Source organism: Psammomys obesus, unplaced genomic scaffold (genome assembly GCF_907164565.1).
Source record: "Psammomys obesus unplaced genomic scaffold, mPsaObe1.curated_primary_1811, whole genome shotgun sequence".
Classification (NCBI taxonomy): Eukaryota; Metazoa; Chordata; class Mammalia; order Rodentia; family Muridae; genus Psammomys; species Psammomys obesus.
In genome coordinates, this window is record NW_026585691.1 from 11,799,378 (window position 1) to 11,827,298 (window position 27,921).

Consider the following 27,921-nt stretch of genomic DNA (forward strand, 5'->3'; position numbering starts at 1 on the left):
AAATGTTTTCATAACTCATTTTACAACCAAACCTTATCTCTGACTTAAATTCACATGATATTTGTTTATAATTTTAGCCTAATTAAAGTGGGTATTTACATGTTTAAGTGTAGAAATATTAATGTTTATGTAATATATGGTATAGATGACTTTATTAAACTTTTCTGGTAGTGTTAAAAATGGTGTATAAACATACTAAGTGCAGGCAAAATTCTAAAGGTCTTACAGGTTTCATAACAGAAACTGTATTTTTGTCACTCTTTGTGAAAGCATAGTTTACTTAGCAAGTCAGGAACTGTGTGACCAGTTTACACTCAAGGAAGCTGTGGGATAGGCTGTGTTGTGAGCTTTCTGGAAGCCACTTTATAAACAGAGTTTTCTGATTATTTAGTCCTGGCATGAAACCTTTTGACAACTAAGGTGATCTAAAGAGTATGAGATGTAGAACCCCTTGAGTGGCAAATGGCTGAAGTTGTAGGGTTTCAGACAAGAAGGAATTAATTCTCAAGTAAGCTCACTTTACTAAATTATATAATATTTGCCCTTCTTCTCTATCCATCATCAGTTCCTCACTTCTTCCCATACTCTCTCCACTTGATCTTTTCTCTCCTCAGAGAAGTGGTTCTCAACCTTCCTAATGCTACAACCCTTTAATATTGTGGTGATCTCCAACCATAAAATTATTTCATTGCTACTTCATAACAGTCATTTTACTACGGTTATGAATCCTAATGTAAATATCTGTGTTTTCTGATGGTCTTAGGCGACCCCTTGTAAAAGGGTCATTCCACCACCAAAGGGATCTTGACCCACAGGTGAGAACCAGTACCTCAGGGGGACCCTTATGCTTATATGATGGTGAGCTAGCTTAGGCTATACACTGGGTCAGCCTATGAGGCACTCTCTTTGGCCTTGGGGGAGGAGATCAGCTTACAAGTCTGCTTACCCATGAAGCGATAGATTGTTCTGACCTCAGCTTATCAGCAATCACTGTTACTTAGGAAAGTGGTGTTTGTAAACTTGCTAGAGTTTACATATTTTTATTTTATTCCACTGCTTTTTATTAGGGTTTTTTGTTTGTTTGTTTTTAAGTTAAAATATAATAGATTTTTGTTTTAGGGACAAGGTCTATATACCTAAAGGCTGGCCTTAAATTTACTGAGGCCAACTTTGGACTCCTAATCCTCCTGCCTCTACCGCATAGGTACTGGGATTACTGATATGTGCTGTGGATTTTATTTCATCCTTTTTCTTATTTGTCCCCCTCCTCCAGTTCTTTCCACTGTTTCCTGCCCTCCTCTGTTGTGCCAAAGCATACCCCATAGTCCCACTTCTGCCTTAATGTCACATGTTTTCCATTACCTTTTTGTCCCCATTGAGAATGTTTCTTTTCTGTTATGCTCTCTTTTCTAGTTTCATGACCTACATTAATACACGTGCACATACACAAATTAAAATGTAGGATCCATGTATGAGGGAAGATATGAAGTATTTGTCTTTCTGGTTTGGCTTATTTCACTCAACATAATGATTTCCCCTTGCATCAGTTTTCCTGCAAATGTCGTGATTTCATTTTTTATTGTGTCTGGACAAAACTCTGTTGTATATATGCACCACATTTTCTTTACTCATTCATCTATTGATGGACATAGAGACTGGTTCCCCTTCTTCCCTGTTATGATTAGTGCAGCAGCAAGCATGGGTGTGCAGATAGCTCTGTGGCAGGACGGAGGAGTCCTTTGCTTACGTCTCCCCAGGCCTACTTTAGTGAGGTGCCACACTTCACCCTGGGAACGGTACACATCTCTCAGGAAAGACTGATAATACCACTTGCTGAGAGCTAGTTACAGAGCCTGGGCTTTTGCTGATGGCGACAATATCTTTTCAAAAGTGTTGTCAGTTAAGGAGATATTTTTCATGTGATTTCAGGTGGAGTACCAGTGTGAAGGCTTTCTTGAAAAGAATAAAGACACCGTTTTTGAAGAACAAATTAAAGTCCTTAAATCAAGCAAGGTAACCACGGATAGACTTACTCTCATCAAGATATGTTCCATAAAATGTTAATTGCTTCAGCGCAAGTCTTTAACACTAATAATGATTTTTTTTTTAAACAAAAATCAGTTTTATTTACAGCTTTTAATTTGTCAAATGTATGACACTTACTTAATACTTGTCAGGCACAAATATTGACAAATCAGGGAAAGATCTGACAGAATAGGATACAGCCAACTCTCAGGAGAACAGAGAGGAAAGGGAAGCTGCTTAAGGGGCAATGCAGAGAGGAGGCGGTTATACCAGGAGTTTTTAACAGGACAGTATTAGAAAAACATGTTGTAGAGAAAGAACACAGGTGAAGATGGAGACAGCCAGAGAAAGAGGAGTCAGAAGATTAGAAAAGATTGCTGGAGTTAGTTTGAGGACAAGCAGAGCAATTCAGAGGCTGAGAAAAAGGCCAGATTGAATAAGTCAGCTGGGAGAGGAGTTTGAGCTAAAATAGCTGAATGGAGCCAGCCAGCTGAGAGCTCAGAAGACCAAGAAAGGGTGAGTTTATTCAGCAGTAAGTCTTAGGGGCAGAAAACATTCTAGGCCTAGGTGAGACTGTACAAAGACTAGAAGCTTCCAGGACTAGGCCTAGGTTAGCAGACAGAGGCAATAATTCTCTGAGACAGTAACTGAAACAGGTGAATAAAAGTTTCTTTTACAATGATATCATAAGCTAAGATTTTGGTGTACATGACCTCTCACAGAATTGTCTGGATTCTTGTTTCCATACTGTTTTCATATATAGCTAATAGGAACTAATTGTTCCTCTTTGGAATGTGGCCGTACAAGACCATGTTAAAATAGTTCTTTTGTGTAGCCAACCTTACTAGACTGCAAAACAGGGAATATATTTGTTTGTTTAACAGGCAGCCATTATTATGTTATACTCATCATTAATAACTTCCTTAACTACCCTGATGGGGTTTTTTTTTTATTGTTTTTGTTGCTGTTGTTTGTTTGATTGTTTGGGTGTTTTTGTTTTTGTTTGTTTGTTTTTTGTGATACTGAGGGTTTTGTCTATGGCCTTATGCTTGCCAAAGGAGCACTCTACTGCTAAACTGTATCCCAGCCCACACATTTATGGGATATGAAATCACATGACTTTGTTTTTCAGTGTAAGTGGTCTCATAGGAAATCTTTTTTTTTCTAAATAATCTGAGATCAGTAAATAGTTGGTGCTTACAAGTGTGACTTGAGTTGCACAAACGATTAATTACTAGTTTCAGGTCCCTCCTGCTTCAGGAATTTTCACTCAACTGTATTGCCTAGTATCCACTCACTTATTTACGATAATCACCTTTAATCACAGCACTTGTGTGATATGCAGAGACAGTGATATCTGTTTCAGATCAGCCTGCTCTGATCTACAGAACTAGTTCCTACGGTGACATAGTGAGACCCCATAAAAAAAATATGATTATGGTAATTGCACTAAAGTTCCAAATTTCTTGAAATCAAATATAAATACACGTAAGATAACAGGGTTTTCTCCTTTTCTATACAATCCAAATTATTTTCTTAAACCATTAATACATCACTAACATTTACCTCCTGATATTGAAAGCTTGTTCATAACGCCTTTCTGCTGAGACTATTGGGTCTTTCTGAGTTAGCACTTTCTACTTCAGATACCCCAGACCTGGACTAGCCCTTTTCCTCTGCTGCATAAAACCCCTTACAGGACTGAGATAATAAACTCAGTCTTTCAATTAATATTTTTCTTATAAAATAATTTTAGTTCAAAGCCAGTTATATGTTTAATTGAAATTTCCTTTGTATTAGTTAGATTTTCAACTTTGCATATAGTAGTTTTGAGTTTGTTCCACCCCAAATATTATTGTAGAATTATTTTGTTCTTTTAACCATATAGGAACAATTGCTTATTAGAAGCATCTGTAATACGTCTTCTGCAAAGGCTTACATTCTACTTGGGGTTTAGGGTATGAGTTTCTTGTTGTTCTGGTCTGTCTTTTGGGGGAGTATCTCATTTGGTGCAGTTTTGCAGTCACTCTATTGCTAAATCTGGTCTGGAACTCATGATCCTCCTATCTCTATCTCCCAAGTGCTGGGATTATAGCTGTATTGCCTCCAATACAGTCCTAGAGTATAATTTTCTTTTGCTATTCCTGACTCAGTTCAAGATGCTACCAGAACTATTTCAAGATGATGAGAAGGCCATCAGTCCCACCTCTGCCACCTCCTCAGGGCGTACACCTCTCACCCGAGTTCCGGTGAAGCCCGCCAAAGGCCAACCTGGCCAGACGGCCAAAGAGCACAAGAAAACTGTGGGACATCAGGTGAGTTCAGGTGCTGCCACTGTCAGACTCCTTCCCCTCAGCTTCCGCAGAGCCTCAGGCCTTCCTTCTTCAGCCTTGCAGACAGGTTCTTCAGGTGAGGAAAGATCAGTGTTTCTGCTGCACAAACAGCAGTGTCCACTTAGACTTTCCCTCACCCCAAACTGATAACTTTCCATCAGCCTTTCCCAAAATAATTTTCTCTGAGTCTCAGTTCCTCTAGTGCATATCAAGTCTCAGACCACTCCTGTCTTTGTTGTGTTATTGGTTGTCTCATCTTTGTATTTATATAGAGCATTTGTCAGCTTCCTCAGTGCAGGAAAGCACCCTGTCCTTCCTCAGATGTGCTGTGCCCTGTGGGCAATGGGAAACAGTGCACACATCCTTAGTGCCTGAACATGGGCAGGGCTTTGAAAGGAACGCCGGACACTAGTCAGCAGCGTGCATTGCTCCTTGAGACCTTGTGCCAGTGCAGATAGGAACAGGCCCTGATGTGGGTCCACAGCCTCCAGTCTTGGCCCATGACCTTAATGATGTTCCCTTTCTGTTTGTCCTTCAGCCTGATCTCTGCTCGCTGTTTATACAATATTAAGGAATGTGCAGCTTTTTAGTATTATATAGCAGAGTTCATGCCTTATGTGATTAAATGGCCCTAGTAGCAAAATTATAAGTCACGTGTAAAGGAGTTCATAACAGGAAGCTACAGAAAAAGGACCAGAAGGAAGGTACATGCATATTTAGCAAAATGAACATGTGGAATTTAGGCAAATAAAAATAAAAGATCTAGGTGGCTGGAGAGATGGCTCAGAGGTTTAAGAGCATTGTCTGCTCTTCCAGAGGTCCTGAGTTCAACTCCCAGCAACCACATGGTGGCTCACAACCATTTATAATGAGATCTGGTGCCCTCTTCTGGCATGCAGGCAGAAAATTGTATAAATATAAAAAAATTAAAAAAAAAAGAACTTCCACAAAAAAAAAAGAAAGAAAGAAACAGAAAAGCCCTAGAATTCTTGTTTAGCAACCGTCCCCTGTGAAGATGGCTTCAAATTCATAGTTTACAAAGTCAACTCCATTTATGTCAAAGGAAGAGAATTTTTAACAAAAAATTCTAACAAAAGTTTAATTTTTATTTAAACCTTTTTCATGCAGTTTCGAAACTCCCTCCACCTGCTTATGGAAACCCTTAACGCTACTACTCCTCACTATGTACGCTGTATTAAGCCTAATGATTTCAAGTTTCCATTCACGTAAGTCAAACTGAAATAAGGAGAGAGACTTCTGGGGAAAACCTTTGTTTGTTTGTTTGTTTGTTTTATTTTTGTTTTTTGAGGCAGGGTTTCTCTGTGTAGTTTTGGCTGTCCTGGACTTGCTTTGTAGACCAGGCTGGCCTCGAACTCAGAGCAGTCTGCCTGCCTCTGCCTCCCTGAGTGCTGGGATTAAAGGCACGCTCCTCCACACCTGACACTAGGGATAATCTTTATGTCTTGTAGAGGGAATCTATTCCTTGAGTAAATTTTTACTTTTCGTTTCCTTTTGACAACATGAAAACAAATTAGCAGTTAGCTTTCTAAGGATTTGAAATTTTGAGATCAACCATGTATTTTTGGTTCTGTTTTTCTGTTTTTGGCTCTGTCTCTGTTGTAGATCTCTCTGGCTCTTTATTAATTTGGACATTAGTTAAAAGCATAGCTGGATGGGCTAAAGGCCTACCTGCTACTTTTTTATCTGTTGAAGCCAGAGAATGTTTATCAAAGTCTCATCCTACTTCAGATAATAAGTCAAAGGTGAAACCGACTTTCAAGAGAATTTCCAAAATGTAAATATTTCTAACTTTAAAAGTAATATATGTATGTTCTTGGAATGGTTTTTAGGAGCTAACACCCAGAAAGTTAAGTAATGTGAATTGGCATATGTGCTGGACTAGTTAGCATTTCTTCTTTGTGTGAGTGTGTGTGTGTGTGTGTGTGTGTGTGTGTGTGTGTGTGTGTGTATGTGTGTGTGACAGACAGACAAACTAGCAAGGAAGGGTCTCATGCTATAATTGTGGTTTCATCTCTGCTTTTAACATCACTGATTGTATTAATCTCAATTAGTATTTAATTTTAAATATCGATTAGTATTTAAAAACCTACACTTATTGACTGAATGGATGTAGAATATCTGATGGTGTAGATGGTTCGTACACTATTAAATCAGCCACTGTGCATAAGTCATTTAGGTTGTTACAACAATCTTTTTAAAAATGTTTTAATTAAAATATAGTTGCATCCCTTTCCTCCCTTCAGTCCCCACCAGCTACCCTTCTGCAAATCCATCCTCTGTCTCGTAACAAGTTTCTAACAAATATGTTTTGCCAAACATTTCTGTACCTCCTTAGGATAACATGATTCTAGAGGAATTTTGTGGCTCCAAGGATCAAGTATATGATTTGATCATTGTGCATATGTATTAAAATATCACATTTTACCCCAATAGTAATCACACATACCATGTATGAAATGCGCTCATATTATCAAGCTCATCTCTTACCAACAACCCAAGACGTGAGAAGACTGTATAGGAATGGGCTTGGATCGATACTTAGAGCTCAGTTACCAGATCAACAGGAGCAGTCATCTGACTAGAAGAAGGACTTTCTATTGCTTCTTTTGGTGTCATTTTATTAATATGTCATTTTTAGAGTCTTAGTTCATTTTCTTTTTGACATAACAAAAATGCCATGACCAAGGCAGCTTATAAAAAAAAAAACTACTTTGGGCTCATGGTTAAAGAGGGTTAGAGTCTATGACCATCATTGCGGGGATGGCAGCAGACAGGCAGGTAAGGTGCTCAACCAGCACTGAGAGCTTACATTTTGATTAACAAGTAGGAGGCAGAAAAAGACAGGGAGAGCTTTGAAACCCTAGTGACCAGGGTCAGATGAAAGGGGAGGAGGTCCTCCCCAATCAGTGGACTTGGAAAGGAGCAGGGAGGAGATAAGGGAGGGAGGGTGGGAATGGGAGGGAATGAGGGAGCGGGATACAACTAGGATACAGAGTTAATAAAATGTAACTAATAATAAAAAGAAAAAAAATTTTGGGTGAATCAATGTTCAAACATTAACCCTAATTTTTAAAATGTAAATAGGCAAAATATAAAGAAAGAAAAAATAAATCCATATTCCAACTGTCAAAAAAAAAAAAAAAAAAAAAGAAAGAAACCCTAGTGACATACCTTCTCCAACAAGGCCACGCCTCCTAATTGTTCCTAAGCATTTCCACCAAATGGGGACCAAGCATTCAAATATATGAGCCTATGGGGGCTATTCTCATTCAAACTACCATATTTAGGATTAAATAAATGTGAAAAGTAATACAAAATAAATATTTTTTCATTGCTTTGGCTACTACAAATGCTTCATATGTGTACAGTAAGTAGCTAGTAGAACAACAAAGTTGGTTTTTTAAATAACTGAATGGGACATGTTTAATGTATCCTCTCAGGTTCAGTCTTTATCTTAGGGGAGGTCCATGTACTGAGCTGATGAAATCTGAGCATTTTCAGTCAGGCCATGATTATGCACTCATTACAGGATGGGCAAAGTTAGGGAGAATCTGTCTTCTTTCTTTTTAGTATACTCAGTGGACTTTCTTATGAGACTGTCGTATGTGAACTGGAGGAAATATCTACAGCTCTTTTATTTCTATGCTAACTGTCTCTTCTCTATTATTTTATGGTTTTTCCATTTGATCACTGTTCCAGCTTTTAAATGAATTCTTTTATAGTTTATCTACTTGACTCTTGACAAAAGAATTTAACCCTTGGCAGTCTGAGTCTTTTGTGGGCTAACAGCCTGTGCTGCTCCCTGCAGATTTGATGAGAAGAGGGCAGTGCAGCAGCTGAGAGCATGTGGTGTCCTGGAGACCATCCGAATCAGCGCAGCAGGCTTTCCCTCACGGTGAGCACAGTCTTCAAATGTTGGGAAGCCTTCTGGGAACAGTTCTTCAACCTGTAAGCTGATATGGGCTTCTTTTCTAGGTGGACTTACCAAGAGTTTTTCAGCCGGTACCGGGTCCTAATGAAGCAAAAAGATGTGCTGGGAGATAGGAAGCAAACATGCAAGAATGTATTAGAGAAGCTGATATTGGTGAGAATAGTTTTCACTTAACTGTTTCTGAAAAGGTCTTGTCATTCTGAGCAGCAAAAGCCCTGCAAACGTCTTTGTTAAACATCACAACCCAGATTATTTGGTGATGGATAAGTTGGGAAATGCCAGGCATAGAGGTCAGGTGAAACTCACTGTGTTTAGTGTGCTAGAAGCAATACGGATGCTGTTAGCCACCATCAGAAAACTGTTGTAAAGGCTGGACTCAGGTCTGAGATGTAGCCCTTTTAGACAGTTTAATCACTGTCAACAAAAATCTTCTTAGTACTTAGTGATAGAAAACAGCAGATATAATTGAGGAAAAGTCCATTTTTATTTTAAAGAGAAGTGATGTGTTTTAAAGATGAGCATGCAGATTATATCTACATCAAATACTGAGTGAGGACTCGAGAAATGGTACAATACAAGAGTCAGGCTTGAACTCAGAGTTCAATTCCCAGGACCCATGTAGGCCAACACCTCTGGCCTTTTCAGTCCCTCATGCTTCCACACAGATATCCACTCAAAGACATACATGCATGCATATGACTGAAAATCTTAAAATAAGAAACATGACAAAAATGCAGAGGAAGCAGGGGAGAAACCAAAGGAAGGGAAAACCATAACCAATTATGAGAAGGAAGAATAATTTCATGAGGTGTGGGATGTAAATCAGGTCCTGAAGAATGGGTAAGTTTGGATAAACATGGAAAGAAGGTATAAAGAAGAAGAAAAATACAGGATTTGATAAGGTGGCTGGAGAAATGCTCAAGAGCTCCTGCTGCTTTTGCAGAGGACTTCTTGAGTTCGGTTCCTAGCACCCACATTGGGTAGCTCGCAACTGTATCTCCAGCTCCAGGAGATCCAGTGCCTTCTTCTGACTTATGTGACCACCCATACCCATGTGACATACACTCATGTAGACATATACTTAATAAAATAAATCTTTAGGTCTAGAGAGATGGCTCTGCAATTAATAGTACTTCCCATTCTTACAGAGAACCTAGGTTTGGTTCCCAGCACCCATATGCATCTCACAACCATTCTTCAAGTTCCAAGGGATCTAGCACCTTCCTTTGGACTCCACAGATGCTAGTCATGCACAACGTGCACATTGTGTACATGCAAGCAGAACACTCACACACGTAATTAAAACAGAAAGAAGCAGTAAGATGGCCTTTTACAGGGTCAGAGGGAATATGAGACAGGATTGTCGGGGACAGATGATGGTGCTTGTGTGCCAGGTGGAGAAGCTCTCAAACTGTTTTGTGTAGTCACCTGGAGGGTTCGCCAGATACGGATTGCTATCTTCTACCCTACGATTTCTGGTTCAGTAGATCTGGGCTGGGCCCAGTAACTTAACACTCCTTTCCCCTCTCTACTCTGTAGATAGAACACAGGGCTTTATGTATACCAGGCAAGTATTTTACCACTGAGCTAAACCCTTATAATTTGCATTTTTAACATTTCCCTGGACCTACACAGTACACATAGGAAATCTGAGTCTTGATGAGTTTGAGATTCATGAAAAGGCTGTTTAAAAATTAAATTTTCCTTGCACCTCACTGTGAAGTAATTAGTCATAATTACTAGCTATTAATTAAATGTAACTGTTCTTTGATAATGTTTTTTTTTTCCTTTGAGAAAACTAATGATCCCATTTTAGTAATGTTTTTTAAGATCTAGTATGGTTATTTTTTTGAGTTTGGCCCGATTCCTTCCTGGGTTGGGTTCAGATGGGAACATGGAACAGGAAGCCGACACAATCATGCTCCTGCCTCCTCACCCAGACCACTCCAGGCCTGGATCAGTGGAGGCATGGGTAGTAGCTGAGGTAGGGTGGGACAGTGGGAGAGGACCTAGCTAGGATTCCTCTGTGAACATTATTAAATAATTGTAGACTTTTCAGATATATGTTACAGATTCTGGAATTTTTTAACTTCATGGTTAAGGGGATATGTGCTTACAGCAAAAACTGAGTTTCTCTATTTTTGCTTAGAATTTCAGACATAGAAGTGATTAATATATGTAAATTCTATGCTTCTTGATATGAAAATGATTAATGATTTGCATGCTTGCATCTGAGGTAAAGCACCTCAACCAATGCATGTCTCCATTTACAAGTACAGCTCTGCTTATGCACAAAAGTCAGTGCAGTATATATTATTGTATTGTTTATGAAAGAAGTTTACAGTCGGGTTTCAGACACATTTATGAGGTTGTATCTATTTTCAGATGCTGTTGAAGTGATAACTATGTAGAAGCACACCCTTAATAGGAACACAGGGATTTGGAAGGATTGGTTGTTGGTTTGTTTTTGTTTTTAACTTTTTATTTTGTGTGCTTTTCTTCCTGCCTTATTCTTCACACTGGTGTTTTTGTTTCTTCAGCTACTCAAGGATTATACAGCCTGATGTAATCTTACAGCAAGTCAGTCAAAGGGAGTGTCAACATCTCCATTTCCTTGAGATGTTTAAAATCCAGACAAGCAAATAATAGCTACATAGAACCCACAACCAGTTTTGGGCCTCAGATAATAATTCCAGGTAGAATAATTCTGGAAAATAACTCTTAGGTTAGCATTTTCTCTAAAATCCTTTCTATTTACACAACCTAAAAAAGATCAAGAATCTGGCTCCATTAGTTTATATAAATGTAGCCCAGGTTTTAGACAATAGATTCATCCTTTTACTGATTCTGCTTCTGGATTTTTTTTTCCCCATCTTGAATTTCCTTTATAAGGTCATTATTTCTCCTTATTTGTTTTTCCCTTAAAATAGGACAAAGACAAATACCAGTTTGGTAAGACAAAAATTTTTTTCCGTGCTGGTCAAGTGGCCTATCTAGAAAAACTAAGGGCTGACAAACTGAGGGCTGCCTGCATCCGGATCCAGAAAACCATTCGTGGGTGGCTGCTAAGGAAGAAATACCTATGCATGCAGAGGGCAGCCATCACCGTGCAGCGATATGTGCGGGGCTATCAGGCTCGATGGTAGGTCTTCTTATGGCCTGATGGGCCTCGTATACTTCATGGTCCATTCTAGGACAGGTCTGAATGAGAAGATAGTGGCTCACTCACTATTCATTTCAAAGCATAGCAGATTTTCTCACAAGACAATTAAAGAGAACAAAGTTTCACATGGATTTGAATTGCTTCCCACTTGGGTGTGTAGAATTTGTGCATCTCTTCCTGTAACATGGAACCTGAAGAACTTGTATGTAAATTAAAATGGCCATGAATTTGAGACATTAATCCTGACTATTCAGGAGCAATTAGTTGAGAAAAGTTTTAGCAAAGCATTATAGTTCAGTGTCATTACATATACAGAGAATTTTAATTTAGAGGTACACGTAGAAGTGAATTAATTGGTAAAGAACACATACTCGGAAAAAGATGGTACTAGAACAGTACAGTGATCTAATATAGCTGGATAGCTGGTGAGTAAGTACGTACTTACTATGTGCATCAGTTTGCTATGTGAAGGAAACATAGCATGGGACAGTGATCCCGTCCTAGAAAGAATAAAGCTTTATGAACTTCCTTTTCTTTATTGTTAAATGTGACAATGTGGGACATCCTGCTTTTCAAAGTTAGGGAAACCCCAATGAGAAGACACTTTAAAAGCTACATCTTGCTGAACACATGTAAGTAAATATAAATGCTTTTAAGTCAGTATGCCTGAGACATTGATGACAGCAACCTTAATGACTGATACTGCACCACTATTTTTTTTTTTTTTTTTGGCCAGCTATGCTAAGTTTCTGCGCAGAACCAAGGCAGCAACCACCATTCAGAAGTACTGGCGCATGTATGTGGTCCGCAGGAAGTACAAGATCAGACGAGCTGCCACTATTGTTCTTCAGTCTTATTTGAGAGGCTACTTGGCAAGAAATAGGTATCGCAAGGTAAGACACTGTTTTCAGGTTTGTTCATGCAGTCCAGTAATATTAAACATATCCTCTATTTATACCAACTGCCACAGGAACTGCTGTGGGCAGAGAAGCCAGGTGGAGATAACTAACAACCGAAATGTATGCTAGTATTAAGTAATTAGATATACTTGTTAACAATACACTACAAAAGAAAACATATTTCCCATTTCCATTTGTTTGTATAATTTGTAAAATTAAAAAGGTGAATGAGAAATAAAAATCACAAACTTGGTTGCTAACAACGGTACTTATTTTCTCGGGTTTCTAGAGGCCAAAAGTCTAAAAGCTCTGGACGGTATGTACCCATAGACATATCAGTCTCCCTGTCAGTTCTCTAGTAAGGGGAGCAGAGGCTGTCTCTGACATGAGACAGTTACCTGCTCTTTGATCACTCCCCTCTGGAGGGTCAACCTAGACAGCCCCCAGAGAAAGAAGATCCAGACAGTCCTGATGAGACCTGATAGGCTAGGGTCAGACAGTAGGGGAGGAGGACCTCCTCTGTCAGTGGACTAGAGGAAAGGATTGGGGGGGGGGGAGGAAGGATACAAAATGAACGAACTGTAAATAATAATAATAATAATAATAATAATAATAATAATAATAATAATAAAAATCAGCAGTACCACATTCTCCAAAAGCCCCAAGACAGAATGCATTCCTTGTCCCTTCTAGTAGTAGCCTGTACTCTGGCCATATTCCTCCTATCTCTGTTTTATCTTTATATCATTTGTCTCTTACAAAAATAATAATGGAGCTAGTTAGATTCCCCAGAACCCACATCGTGGAAGGAGAGAATCAACTCCCACATATGTCTCCACCAAAGTAATTGGTTTTTTGAGGCATTTTTAAAATTGTGATGCTATTTAGGTTCCACTTTCATAATCCCAGGTAATATCTCCATCTCAAGATCCTTAACCTAGTCACATCTACAAAGCCTCTTTTTCCAAATGAAATCACAAATACAAGTTCTAGAGATTAGGATGTTTTGTCATTGGGGTCCATTATTCAGACAGTTACAGAGAGGTAAATTACACAGATAGGTTAAATCGACAGGTGGACAGAAGATCAACTAAAGAATGAGAAAAGCTTAAAAGAATTTATCATGAAGAAAAAATAACTATAATATTTGTATGGTGAAAATTATATTGACTAGAATATGGTGCATTTCTGAGACAGTGTGTGTTTGTGTGCTTTGCAGGCTTGTCAGTGTGTGAGAATGTAAGTTGTTCGTGCATATGTAGAGAGCAGAGCAGGACTTCTGTTGTCTCCCTTGTTACCTTGAGGCAGAGTCTCTCACTGAAGCACAAGCTCTTGGCCAGGCTACAGGCAGCAAATCCCAAGTCAGCTTGTCTCCTCTTGTCAGTGCTGGGGTTACGGGACATGCTTGGCTTTTTCTGTAGGTGCTTGGGATTCACATCCAGGTCTTCACGTTTACACAGCAAGCCGTCCTCACCCACTAAGCCATCTTCCAAACCAAAAGATTTCCAGGAAATCTGTTTTCCATGTGCTACTGGGGCTGATGTCAAGGCTGTGTGCATAATGACCATACAGTTGTGTACTAAGCCACACTCTCGGTCTTAAAGGAAACCTTTGTATCATAGGATAATTAATGATACTCTGTAGATCACAGGTCACTGATGAATCTTTTATAAAACATGCATGTGGTTCTGTGTGTGCGTGTGTGCATAGAAAGGGTAAGCGCAGATGGCAGAGGAAACTTACAGGACTTGATTCTTTCCATCATGTGGGTTCCAGGGAACAAACTCTTTCTTAAAAATTGTTCACATTGTCTCTAATTAATGTCTTTAGTGACAAGAAGTTTATCTCATAAGGCATCTCTTTTTTTTTTTTTCTAAGTTGTAATAAATTTAAGAGATTACCATGAGAGCCGGGCATGGTGGCCAGGTCTTTAATCCCAGCACTTGGGAGGCAGAGGCAGGCAGATTGCTGTGAATTCAAGGTCAGCCTGGACTATACAAAGAAACCCTGTCTAAAAAAAAAAAAAAACACACACACAAATAAGCAAACAAAAAAAGATTATCATGACTTTAAAAAAGTAAAAATAAGATGACTTTATTTTACATTTTCTTGCTTTTAGCTTTCTCTTTAAAGCTCTATTCCTCAACCTTATCATCCATAACAGATTCTTGCTGCATTAGAAACAGCAGCAGTAGGAAATCATACTAGAATGATACATCTCAAATGAGGCAGAAAAAAGCATCAACTGGAGGCTGAGGAAGGTAGTTCTCGCCCTTAAACCCAGTACTAAGCAGAAAGAGGCAGTTGGACCTCCATCGGTTTGTGGCCAGACTGGTCTTCATAGTGAGTTCCAGGCCAGCTCTCTCAAACAAATAAACAAAAAGAGTGTCACCTTCTGTTTCAGGAGTAGGGTCAATAAGTCATTAATAACCTTTCGCTGGATCAGGTGTCAGCCTCTCAGCCAGCTTATTGGCCGTCCTCATGCCCGCACGTGTAGACCTAATACATAGGGAAGCAGTGTAGTGGGACAATCTTATTTAATAACATATGGTTCACAAAGTTCCTGGTTCTTGGTACTTTTTTCCTACTTACCAGCAGAGATCATACACTAATTAGGAAACTGATACTTTTTTTGTGTTCTTCATAGAATCTTTCTGTTTTGCATTTCTCATATTTTTTATTTAGACTGTTTCCAATTCTATGCTTTGTTTATAGTCATATTCATATGTGTATATGTAATAACATATAGATATAAAATAGAGTTAGAAAAGTGGACATTGAAAGGTGATTTGAGAAATATATACACCTACATATTTTTTAAATGCGCCTTTATATTTTGGGAATGTATAGTCCACATAAGAACACTGCTGATTCAATTTTTTGTCTTTCTCTCCTGTAAGGAATTCTCAGTTTGACATACAGAGGTGGATAGACTTGAACTTTGGGTCTAGCGTCTCACGTTATCTGCCTTTTTCTGCAGATACTCCGCGAGCACAAAGCAGTCATCATTCAGAAACGTGTCCGTGGCTGGCTGGCTCGTACACATTACAAGAGGACCATGCAGGCCATCATCTACCTTCAGTGTTGCTTCCGGCGGATGATGGCCAAGCGCGAGCTGAAGAAACTGAAAATCGAGGCTCGCTCAGTGGAACGCTACAAGAAGCTCCATATTGGCATGGAAAACAAGATCATGCAGCTGCAGCGCAAAGTGGATGAACAGGTGTGGTTTCACCGGAGCCCTGAAGCTATAGCACAGCTGAGGAAAGCCACTGGGCTGGTTCTTAGCAGCTACTCCGCTTGACTACCCTGAGTCCTAGGAACAGACAGGAATTTATTATTTAAAACACCCTACTCCAAACCTGAATGATCGCGGCTCACAGTGTAATTTACACTGTGCAGAACTCTCTCACTACTGCCGTTTTATTTGTCTGTGTATCTACTCTAACAGTTGTTTGGCACTGCAGTGGCAAGAGAAGCAGAAAGACGTCCAGGCTTCTGAGAAGCCCACAGTCTGTTTGCAGAGAGAAAATTCTATTGCTTAGCAGTAGGTACTAACTAGTATTTTATCACATGCAAATGATAGAAAGGTAATTAAGAGATAAGGAGAGCAAGGAGAGATGGGTCAAAAAGAAATAAGATTTATTAGATTTTTTGAATGACACGAGAGGAGTTTTGAGATTTGTAAGTAACTAATGATTCTTAAGTCTACTTTTATCATTATTATTCATATTCTATCTAGTACAAGAACTCATTTTTTATTAGCCCCAAGTTCTGACCTAGTAGGCAGATGCTATCACTGAACCAAAATCTCAAGCCGTAAGATAGAGTGGATTAAACATGTATTTCAGGTACACAGGAACTGAGATGGGAGAATTGCCTCTCAAATTTAAGGTCACCCTGAGTTATAGTGTGAGCCTGGGTCTCAGAAACAACACATAAACACAAATTCTTGTGTATATGTATATCTCCATAGTCTAGGCCCTTATTGAATTACATAGGCTGGCCTAGAAGTTGCACCACTCCTGTCTCTGCCCATCAAGTAGATGAAATTACTGGTTTGTGTTGCCACCTCCAAGTTTAGTACATGGTTTTTAATATTACTTTAAAATGTACTCAAAAAACAACTATTTCTTCTCTTAATTTATTTATTTATTTGTTTGTTTTAATTTTACGTGTATTGGTATTTTAATTGCATGTATGTCTGTGTACCATGTGTGTGCCTGGTATATGGAAGCCAGAAGAAGGTCAGATTCCCTGAAACCAGAGTTATAGATGGTTATAAGCCACTATGTGGGTGCTGGGAATTGAACCAGATCTTCTGGAAGAGCAGCAGTTCCCGTAATCAGTGAGCCATCTCTATAGCCCCTCCCCTTACTTCTGGATTAAGAATTAGGAAATTCTGGGGGTAGAGGAATGGCTCAGTGGTTAAGAGCATTCCAGAGGTCCTCTGAGTTCATTTCCCAGCACCCACATGATGGTTCACAATCATCTGTAACTGTAGTCCCGTGGGATCTGATGCACTCTTCTGGTGTACAAATGTACATATAGGCAAAACACTCATAATCATAAAGTACACAAATAAATCTTAAGAAAAAATAATGGGGGGGGAGGGCTGGAGAGATGGCTCAGCTGTTAAGACAACTGGCTGCTCTTCAAGAGGACCTGAGTTCAATTCTCAGCTCACAGCTGTCTATAACTCCAGGTCCAGGGGATCCAACCCCTTCACACAACAGCCACATATGTAGGCAAAACAACAATGCATATAAAAAATAAAAATAAAATAAATTATTAAAAAATTAGGAAGTTAAGAATTTACTGTGAAACTTTATTTGTGATTATGAGAAAATTCCATCTATGATGTTTATCATATAAAACAGAATTGATTGATCTGTGAAGGAGCCAAGCAGGTAGGAACTGATGCCCATAGCCTTGTCTACTTATAAGGAAATGTGTTGTCACTGTGTCCTGATTCTGATGCTCAGTGTTGTTGGCTATTTTATTTGATTATTTGTTTGTTTGTTTGTTTTTAATTTTGTTTTGTTTGTTTCAAGACAGGGTGTCACTATGTAGCTCTGGCTGTCCTGGAACTTACTCTGTAAACCAGGCTTGCTTTGAACTCAAAGAGATCTACCTCCCTTTACCACCTAAGTGCTGGGATCAAAGGTGTGGGCCATCACACCTGGCTCGGTGTTGTTTTTAATGCAAGGTTGTATTGTCATTTCAGTATAGCAAAGTTGGTCAGAGTCTATCTCAGTGCTATGATGATACAAAAAGAATTCATAGCTGGAATTGCAGTATATAACCTGCCTTTACTCCCAGCACTTCAGAGGCAGAGACAGATACAGAGGAAGGCAGATTTGATGAGTTCGAAGTCAACCTGGTCTATATAGTGAGTTTCAGACCAGCCAGTGCTGTATAGTGAGACCTTGTCTTGAAAAGAGAATTCATAGCTGGACTTCGTGGTATATAATCTGAGGCAGAGGATCGTGAGTTCAAGGCTTTGGGTTGCCTAATAAGTTCTGGATCAGCTGGACTAAATAGTAAGACCTAGTCTCCAAAACAAAAGGAAAAACCTAGAAGAATCTAATTCTCATGGCTTCCTCATTCACTACATGTAATTGGACGTTCATATTATAAACATTTACTTATTGTTACTACTGTTTGTATTTAAAGAATAAAGACTACAAATGCCTCATGGAGAAACTGACCAATCTGGAAGGAGTATACAACTCTGAGACTGAGAAACTACGAAATGATGTAGAACGTCTTCAGCTAAGTGAGGAGGAAGCTAAGGTTGCCACTGGGCGGGTCCTTAGTCTGCAGGAAGAAATTGCCAAACTCCGCAAAGACCTAGAACAAACTCAGTCAGAGAAAAAAACCATCGAAGAACGAGCAGATAAATACAAACAAGAAACTGAGCAGGTAGGAAACAGTATTTTTGTCCGCATTGTCCCTTGCACAGAGTAATGCTGTCATTCTGGCCTGCTTCCTCTGAATCCATATTCATTTTATTGGAAGACATGATGCAAGTTTCGGTGCTTCACAGTTTGTACAGACGTTTCCCATGATTAACAGGCAGGTTGTGGTCTTGGAATAGAACATTTAACAAAGCAAGGTTTCAACAGTGAAAATTTATATCTGTGTACTGCCTTTATATGTTTTCTGTTTCTATAAAAAAATGCCTCAGACTAAGTAATTTATAAAGATTAGATAAATTATAAAGATCCACTCAGTATAAGTAGGCAAGGTACGGGCATTGTTTCCTACCTGCTTGGCCCCTTCCATAATCTAACCAATGGCACAGAACAATCAGTTCTGTTTTATATGATAAACAACATACATGGAGTTTTCCCATACTCACAAATGAAGTTTCACAGTAAATTCTTCCTTAGCCATGTTTCTGGAGGCTGGGAAGTACGAGAGGATGGTACAGTGTCTGGTCAAGACTTTAACATCAAACATCAGGGGACCACGTGGCAAGAACAAGTGTGCCGCTTTTATAACAGAACCACTCCCTCAGGAACGCATCCGTGCATAAACAGGTTACCCTGTTGATGAGGGCACAGTCTTCACCGCCCAGGTGTCTCCCTAAGGTCCCACCTCAGATATTAACAGTGAATTTAAGGGTATTGAGAGAAGGCCCACATCACGGTGTTTATTAGACTCTTTCAGTGTGGACTTGATGAGATGTAGACTTCTTGCTCTTGATGGTGGACGCTGTAATTCTGAGGCAGATCAGTGAACTGTCAGTGCCTGACATTGCAGTAGGAATTCCTGTGGAAACCCGTATTAAACTGCTACATCCAAGTCGGGGAAATCTAGGTTGGAGCTGCTGTGCAGATGGAACTCTCCAAATGTTCAGTCATCCATGCTTCCATGCTATGAATCTAATTTATGTTAAAACTTATTGAGCATAGGAAATAGCAAGGCTCCCAAGAAAGGTAAAGAAGTATTTAAACACTTCTAAAAGACCCTCACAATTGGGCTTCCTGGGAAGTAGTAATTGATTTTGAGTGAGTCCACAGAGATCACTTTCTCTAGATGAAAACAGCTGAATTCTCAATTGCAACTGATTAATCCTCACTTGCTTCTTCCGCACCGGATTCTGATCATTGGACAGCCTCTTCAGGCAGAGCTGACATGCACTGCAGGCAAAATGCTATAGCCAGTAAAATTACTGCCCTGTCATGCTGCTCATGCTCCATATAATTTCTCCTGCATCTGAGTCAGACCCCAACTCCACATAGAAACTTCAGTCCCGGTGTGCACTGTTGTTTGTCCTGGCGAGTTTGTTCTTACATAATTCAAATATGCATTCTAAGGGATACCGTGAGTGTTTAAGATCTTTTTTCTTCCTTAGTCTCTAAAAGCTTTTGATTCCCCTGTGAAGATGCCTCTTTCTTTTTATCATATTTTACTTCCTTCCTTCCTTTTCTTTTATCGTGTGTGTGTGTGTGTGTGTGTGTGTGTGTCTGTGTGTGTGTATCTGTGTGTGTTGCTGGGGATTGACTCTTTTAAAACCTCATTACTCTTTCAAAAAGGAAGGCAAGGTCCAAGATGAACTGATTAGAGAGAACCAAAGAGTCAGACTTTAGGGTTCCTACCTTGCTGTCTCTGGTGCACCAAATAGTGGTAGAAGGTGGTAGATGCCAGCCCAAGTAGACAGGTAAGAAAAGTCCTGAAATGAAACTGAGTCAAGCAGTTCTGTGGGACCACTGAATCTTTTCTCCCTGTGTGTTTAGATCTGATTTGCAACATTTATTTAAAAAAAAAGATGGGCTCCAAGAGGAGTAGCAGGGTGTACGTATGGTAAAAATTTATTGTATATAATACATGAGTGAAATTCTCAGAATAAATTTTTAAAAGATTACATTTTTTAGCGACTTTATGGGATTGGAGAGATGTGTCAGCTGTTAAGGGTGTCTCTTCCAGAGGACCATGAGTTGGTGCAGGGCCAACTCCTGGGACTATGAGCAACCTACCAGGGGCTGCACCCCAGAAGAAAGTCTGTAATTGCAGCTCTGGGGCGTTCGGCACTCTTTTCTGGCTGTGGACACACCCACACATGTGGCATGCACTCACACATATACATAAACTTTTTTTTTTTAGGACTCATATCCTTAATCTCCTTAATCTGCCCATTTGAGCTGTGGTGGTCTGGCGGTATGGTGAGAAGGTGTTTGGCTAATCTTAGTGGTCAACTTGACAAACTGGGAAGAGGGGAATCTCCAAGAACTGTCTCTCTCAGAATTTCCTTGAACATGTCTATGGGGTGTTTTCTCAATCGCTAACTGACACTGGGAAGGCCCAGCACTCTGTGGTTGGAAACATTCCTAGGCATATGGGCCTGGGCTATATAAGAAAGATAGCTGAACCTGAGCCTAGGAGCAAGCTCAACTCCGTGGTTTCTTCTTCAAAATCCTGCCTTGATTGGTGATGGATTGTGACCTGGACATGTAAGATGAAATAAGCCCTTTCCTCCCCAAATTGCTTTTGGTTAGGGTATTCTGTCACAGTGATAGGAATCAAAATAGAACATGGTGATATCCCAGCTTTGAGAACAAACGTTTACTAGATGCTAGGAAGATGCTAATGTTCATGGTACAAGTAAAACAAGCACTGTCATTGTCCTGGTCCTTCAAGATATGTCTAGTATACTGGAGAAGACGGAAAATAAAGCATTTATAGGGACTTAAAGAGGCAAACACAGAGTCTTGCAACAGCCCAGAACAAAGGCCTCTAATGGAGGGGGTTTTCATGAAGTTCTCTGGAGAGAGTAAATTTGTGACAAAGTGTGGCAGGTGACAAGACATACCTAGGTGAAGACAGTGACAATGGGACATCTCGGTCTCCTGCAACCATCTCAGCTTGGTTTCATTTTATAGCTGGTGTCAAACTTGAAGGAAGAAAACACTTTGCTGAAGCAGGAAAAGGAGACCCTCAATTACCGCATTGTGGAGCAGGCAAAGGAGATGACAGGTAAGGCTGTGTGTCTCAACCTAGCGTACAACAACCAACTTCAAGCCGAAGCTTTGTAAGTTTGACATTATGTTATCAGTTACAGTCTGCTTAGAGCCGAAATAAGTTTAAAAGTACGTTTACAAGAAAGAGTCCCAAATATTTTAATAAAATTAGTAAACTTACAAACTTACAAATGCTCAGCTGTATTTTAGAACTTTTATTTAACTTCTGTCCAAATATTCCCCCCACCAATCCTACAGCTTTCCCAGTCCCTTTGACCATTTTTTTTCCCACAGTCTCCTCTATCTGATCAGTTTTTAAAGCATCTTTAATGAGTGAGAACATACAGTCTTTCTGGGCCTCACTTCGTTCAGTTCTCTTTGCTCCAAATTAAAAATAAAAACTAATTTTAAAATAAAGAACGAAGGATGTATGCACATCTTTTATTTGTTGATTATGGGGTTGATTAAAATTTTTATAAGTAGAAGGAACCCATCAGATTGGCCTGTAGGCATGTCTCATGTGGAACATTCTCTTGATTGCTAACTAATGTAGCCCAGCCCACTGTGGGTGGTACCATCCCAAGGCAGGTAGTTGTGGGCTGCATAAACAAAGGTAGGTAAAAGAGAGCCTACAAGCAAGCCAATAAGCAGTATCCTTTCTGCTTCCGTTCTTACCTCTACATTTCTACTTGAGCTCCTGCCCTGGTTTGCCTCGAAGATGAACTGCATGTAACCTGTAAGCTAAATAAAACCTTTTTCTTCCCCTAGTTTTTGCTCAGTTTTATCACTGTCATAGATGGAGGAGAAAGTAATCCAGAGTAAAAATTGGAGAAATAGTAAGGAATGAGCCAAAGGTTCCCCTTAAGACTATGGTAATAAGAGCCCTCTGTACTTTCCCTCCCTCCAGTTAAAGATGATGTACAGGTACAAGAAGAAATCCTGAAGTCAAAATAAAGTGAAGACAAGAAGCCAGAAGAAAATGTTAAAAGAAACAAAAGAAAATAGTTACTGAAGGATAGAAAGATGGCTTCTAGGATGTAGACTGTCAGGAAGGACCCAGAATGATAAAACATTTCTAGGAAAGTAACAATGTTTTCTCAAGTTAACTATAGGGGCAGAGAAGTAAGAATGGATTTGTCTAGAAATTTTTGTTGGACAACTTGGACTAGCTTCTACAAACTGGTGGGAGCAAAGGACAATTTATATATAGAATGTCTTGGAAAATTTTTTCATTCATAAATTTGCAAATTATGGAATCCCTCCCTTAGGAAAGCACTGTGGGGAGCATATGGAAAGCAGTAGGGGCAAGACTCTTGTATGCCTTGCCTCATGGAGCAGACAGAGAATCAAATGATAAAACAATAAAAGCTGGTAGGGCAGTTTGAGACTAACCCACAAAATATAAGAATACAAGAGCATATTGGTAGGAAACCCGATATTATAAAAGCAACTGGTTGAGTCACTGGGTTATAATATATGGCTTCTTTTTAAAGGCGTTTCTTATGTAATTTAATCTCATGTGTATGGGTGTTTTGTCCGCATTTATATCTCTATGCCATGTGTGTGTCCAGTGTCTATGGAAGTCAGAAGAGGGTGCTGAATCCCCTAGATTTGAAGTTATAGACTGTTACAAGTTATAAGCCACCAGGTGGGTGCTGGAAATTAAAACCAGGTCCTCTAGAAGCAGCCAGTATTCTTGACTACTGAGCCCTCATGCATAGCTTCTTTATTGTTTGCTGCCTGCAGTCAGTGGCTAATCTCTGAACTCCAGACCACGTCTAGCCAGAAGCGAGCCAGCAGAACAGGCAGAATGAGGTGGGTAACTGGAAAAGTTAGGGTTCCTTAAGACGGTAAGAAGTGAGTACCACAGCCTAAGATTCACGTTACAAGTGGAGGGTAGCAGGATAGCAGGAGTTCAGGGAGGTAGGAGGTTGTAGGATAGAACCATGGGACTGAGCTACAGAGACTAGAGAGGCCAGGCTCCTTGGAAGTCGCCATCCTCTTTCTCCACAACCTCTCCAGCTTGTGTTGTCACTTGAGTTTTTATCTCAGCCATTCTCATGGGTGTAAGGTGAAATCTCAGCGTCGTTTTGATTGGCATTTCTCTGATGACCAAGGATGTTGAACATTTCTTTAAGTGTTTCTCTGCAATTTGATGTTCCTCTATTGAAAATTCTCTGTTTAGCTCTGTTCCCCATTTTTTAAATGGATTAATTGATTTGTTGCTGTTTAACTTCTTGAGTTCTTTATATATACTGGATATTAGCCCTCTGTCAGATATAGGATTGGTGACGATCCTTTCCCAATCTGTAGGCTGTCATTTTGTTCTGATAACAGTGTCCTTTGCTTTACAGAAGCTTTTCAGTTTCATGAGGTTCCATGTATTGATTGTTGATCTTAGAGCCTGTGCTGTTGGTGTTCTTTTCAGGAAGTTGTCTCCTGTGCCAATGAGTTTAAGGCTGTTCCCCACTTTTTCTTCTAACAGGTTTAGTGTGTCTGGTTTTATATTGAGGTCTTTGATCCACTTGGATTTTAGTTTCGTGCAGGGTGATAAGGATCTATTTGCATTTTTCTATGTGCAGTCTTCCAGTTAGACCAGCACCATTTGTTGAAGATGCTATCTTTTTTCCATTGTATGGATTTGGCATCTCCATTGCTGGTAGGAATGTAAACTTGTACAACCACTTTGGAAATCAATCTGGTGCTTTCTCAGACAATTAGGAATAGTGCTATCTCAAGATCCAGCTATACCACTCCTAGGCATATATCCAAAAGATGTTCAAGTATACAACAAGGACATTTGCTCAGCCGTGTTTGTAGCAGTAATAGCCAGAACCTGGAAACAACCCAGATGTCCTTCGGTTGAGGAATGGATACAGAAATTGTAGTACATTTACACAATGGAATATTACTCAGCATGTAAAAGCAAGGAGATCATGAAATTTGCAGGCAACTGGTGGGATCTAGAAAAGATCATCCTGAGTGAGGTATCCCAGAAGCAGAAAAACAGACATGGTATATACTCACTTATAAGTGGATATTAGACATATAATATAGGATAATCATACTAAAATCTGTACACCTAAGGAAGCTAATCAAGAAGGAGGACCCTGGGTAAGATGTTCAGTCTTCATTCAGAAAGGCAAACAGGACGGACATCAGAAGAGGGAGAAAACAAGGAAGAGGACAGGAACCTACCACAGAGGGCCTCTGAAAGACTCTACCCAGCAGAGTATCAAAACATATGCTGAGACTCATAGCCAAACTTTGGGCAGAGTGCAGGGAATCATATGAAAATAGGGGAGGATAGAAAAACCTGGATGGGACAAGAGCTCCACAAGGAGAATCAAAAAATCTGGGCACGGGGTCTTTTGTGAAACTGATACTCCAACCAAGGACCATGCATGGAGATAACCTAGAACCCCTGCACAGATGTAGCCCATGGCAGCTCAGTGTCCAAGAGGGTTCCCCAGTAATAGGAACAGGGGCTGTCTCTGACATGAACTCAGTGGCTGGCTCTTTGGTCACCTCCACCTGAGGGGGGAACAGCCTTACCAGTCCACAGAGGAAGACAATGAAGCCAGTCCTGATGAGAACTGATAGACTAGGGTCAAATAGAAGGGGAGGAGGGCCTCCCCTATCATTGGACTGGGAGAGGGGCATAGGAGAAGAAGAGGGAGGGAGAGTGGCATTGGGAGGAGATAGGCAAGGGGGCTACAGCTGGGATACAAAGTGAATAAGCTCTAATTCATAAAAATAAAATAAAAATGTTTAAAAAGTCACCATTCTCTTGAAGAATGACTTTAAGTCATTAATTGACCAAAGGAATTTATGAATATTGAAAGATCCCTGGAGGGTATCTTCGTCTGAGAGACCCCTGCCCAAGGATCAACGAGTCCAGGCGTTTGGATGCAAACAGCAAGAGGCTTTTATTGAATACTCGGGTACCCGGGGCGAAAAGTCATTCGGGAGACTTCCGCGTCCCCTTGGTGGAAAGCTGGGGTTTTTATAGGGTTTTAGAGCAGAAGCGTGGGTACAGAAGCGAGAAGCATGGTTACAGGGAACTGATTGGCACGTTTACATGAGACCGCAGTTTGCGTCAAAGTTTGGCAGGGGCGCCAGGATTCCAGGAACTGGGTGGTCAAAACGGTCATGATGACCCCTTAACGTGGCCCGCCACCTGTTATTTTGTTTTTCCCTATCTCAGTTGGAGCAATCTCTGACAGATATCCCATGAGGGTGGTTACAACAAGTTGTTTTTAGCTCAACAGGGGCAGCCTGACCGCAGATATCCCAAGTGGGTGACACAGCTGGGTTTCTTAGTAATTTTCCAGCTTTTCATCTGGCCTTCAGAGTTTTACAAAACAGTGGTGTCCCACAAAATGGCGTTAGCTATGTTTAACTTAGGGTGAGGCAGGGGTCTTTCAATATCAGAATTAATAAGTAACTCATACCAGGCCTAAGGACCTAAATTCAATCCCTGGGTTATATGGGGGATGAAGAGAATTGATTCACACACACACACACGCACACACACTATAAAAATATTTTATTGGATTTTAAGATTATCCTAAATCAACACTATTGGAATAAAAAGTATATGTGCCACCACTTTATTTCCTAAGAGAATACTATTGAAAAATATATTTGTTTTATTTTGTTATTGCTTACTAGAAAAGTATGTAGTGGAAGTTTATCCAGAATTTCTTGTAATCTGGGTGTAATGGTACACACCCATAATCCCAGCACTGAGGAAATTGAAGCAGGATGGACTGCATAGTTCTAGTGCCAGGTTAGGCAGGGCTACATAGCAAGACTGTCTCAAACAACAAACAAATAGAAATGTGTTTGGTCAGTGTGTGAATTTAATGGGACCAAAGCTATAATACATGGAGAGCTTTATAGGTGAGAGTTATCATTCTTTTCTTTCTACATTCACAAGATACTCTCATGGGTCTAAAAGTCAGTTCCACTAGGAGAAACCACAAGTCAGCGGACCTGCTTACACTCTTGAATTCTGTGCCGCTACCTCTGTATACATATCCCATTCCAGTTTTGAGGGAGGATTGGTTTTGTTCTGTTTTGTTCGATAAAGTTTATTATAATGTTGAACAGATTCCTGAGCAGTATGTCATCCTAGGTTGGTGGAGTCTAGATGATAAGTAAGAATGGGATTGCCATCATCTCTGGCACAAGAAAAAGCTGTTTTATTGACTTCCTAATCTCACCTGTGGCCAGGGCCCCTTCCCAGGGCCTTTCATCGTTAGCCCCTGAGTTTCTTCTGTTATCCTTTGGTTTCTGATGGACGGTCCAGCTTCCCCCTCTGTCTCTTTGGGCTGCTTCAGGGGCCTTTTCTTGCCACCATGCCACCTGTCACCTTTCCCAGGCACTGACCCTCTATATCCTCGTGTTTATTTCAGAAACGATGGAGAGGAAGTTAGTAGAAGAGACAAAACAACTGGAGCTTGACCTGAACGATGAAAGGCTGAGGTACCAGAACCTTCTCAATGAGTTCAGTCGCCTGGAGGAGCGCTACGATGACCTCAAGGAAGAGATGACGCTGATGCTGGTCAGTCCAACACTGTTTTCTTTTTCCCTTAAGAGTTTTTCGGTGTAACCCAGGCTAGCCTTAGACTCAGGATCCTTCTGTTTCTACCTCCTGAGTGCTGGATTATAGGCATGGCCCATCAGACCTGGCTTCTGCTTTTATTTTTAAGTGAGAATTTTTAGTCATATATAAAAGTAAGTAGAATCGTAGAATGAGCCTCCATACACTCCATGTACCTATCTCTCGGTTCCCAAATAGTCCACACATCTCTGTTTTGTCTTTTATTCAGCATCTCTCCCCATTTATTTATTTATTTATTTATTTATTTATTTATTTATTTATCTATCTATCTATCTATTTATTTATTTATTTATTTAAAATAAGTACAAGAAATCATGCAGTAAAAAATAAATTAACGGTGGAACTATCAGATAGTATAAATTCAGTGTATCAAGACTCTGCTTCCTACATAGAATGACAGTATAAATCTTGTGTATTTATATTACATTATTTTTACATAACTGTTTTCTTCACTTGAGCTTATAATTTCCAAGTTAAATGCCCATAGAGAGAAAATCCATGTTGACAGTAATTTACGTTAGCTGTTTCAGGGGCTCTTCTGTCTGCGCCAGTGCACCTTCCAGGCTTGGAGTTGTTCCACCTATCTTGTTATCAGGAAACTGATTTCTCTGGCGCTCTTGTTCCTTCAAGGTAACCTAATAGTGCAAGTGGCCAGAATGCTTTCAGATAGATGTTGTAAACAGCAAATAAGTTGGAATCTGTAGGTTAGAATATTTACTTCAAATTTTGTCAATAGAAGGATTTGCTCGACAGAGATCTTTAAAACATAGCACAAAACTAGTGTTTGTAAGACTTCTCAGATGTGAAGACCTGATGAAAGGGAAGTTGAAGAGCACATTTAGATCCCACACTGGATGATTGCTTAACACACTACCCCACCCTACTAAGAGAAGTTCATAGGAGAGGGTCACTGTGGCCTGTGGTTGGTCAGTCTGAAGAATCTTGGCTGAGCCCTGA

At 39.9% G+C, this 27,921-nt stretch overlaps 1 protein-coding gene across 1 annotated transcript in view; it reads left to right on the forward strand.

Annotated features, from left to right (window-relative positions):
• Positions 1-27,921, forward strand: part of Myo5a (myosin VA) — a 145,293-nt gene that overhangs the window by 88,033 nt on the left and 29,339 nt on the right. Inside the window, exons 14-24 of the mRNA XM_055596857.1 lie at positions 1,930-2,013; positions 4,179-4,340; positions 5,487-5,584; positions 8,188-8,274; positions 8,355-8,463; positions 11,241-11,452; positions 12,210-12,366; positions 15,353-15,592; positions 18,046-18,294; positions 21,258-21,351; positions 26,756-26,904. Of these exons, the coding sequence (XP_055452832.1) occupies positions 1,930-2,013; positions 4,179-4,340; positions 5,487-5,584; positions 8,188-8,274; positions 8,355-8,463; positions 11,241-11,452; positions 12,210-12,366; positions 15,353-15,592; positions 18,046-18,294; positions 21,258-21,351; positions 26,756-26,904 (1,641 nt within the window). The remainder of the gene's footprint in view (positions 1-1,929; positions 2,014-4,178; positions 4,341-5,486; positions 5,585-8,187; positions 8,275-8,354; positions 8,464-11,240; positions 11,453-12,209; positions 12,367-15,352; positions 15,593-18,045; positions 18,295-21,257; positions 21,352-26,755; positions 26,905-27,921) is intronic.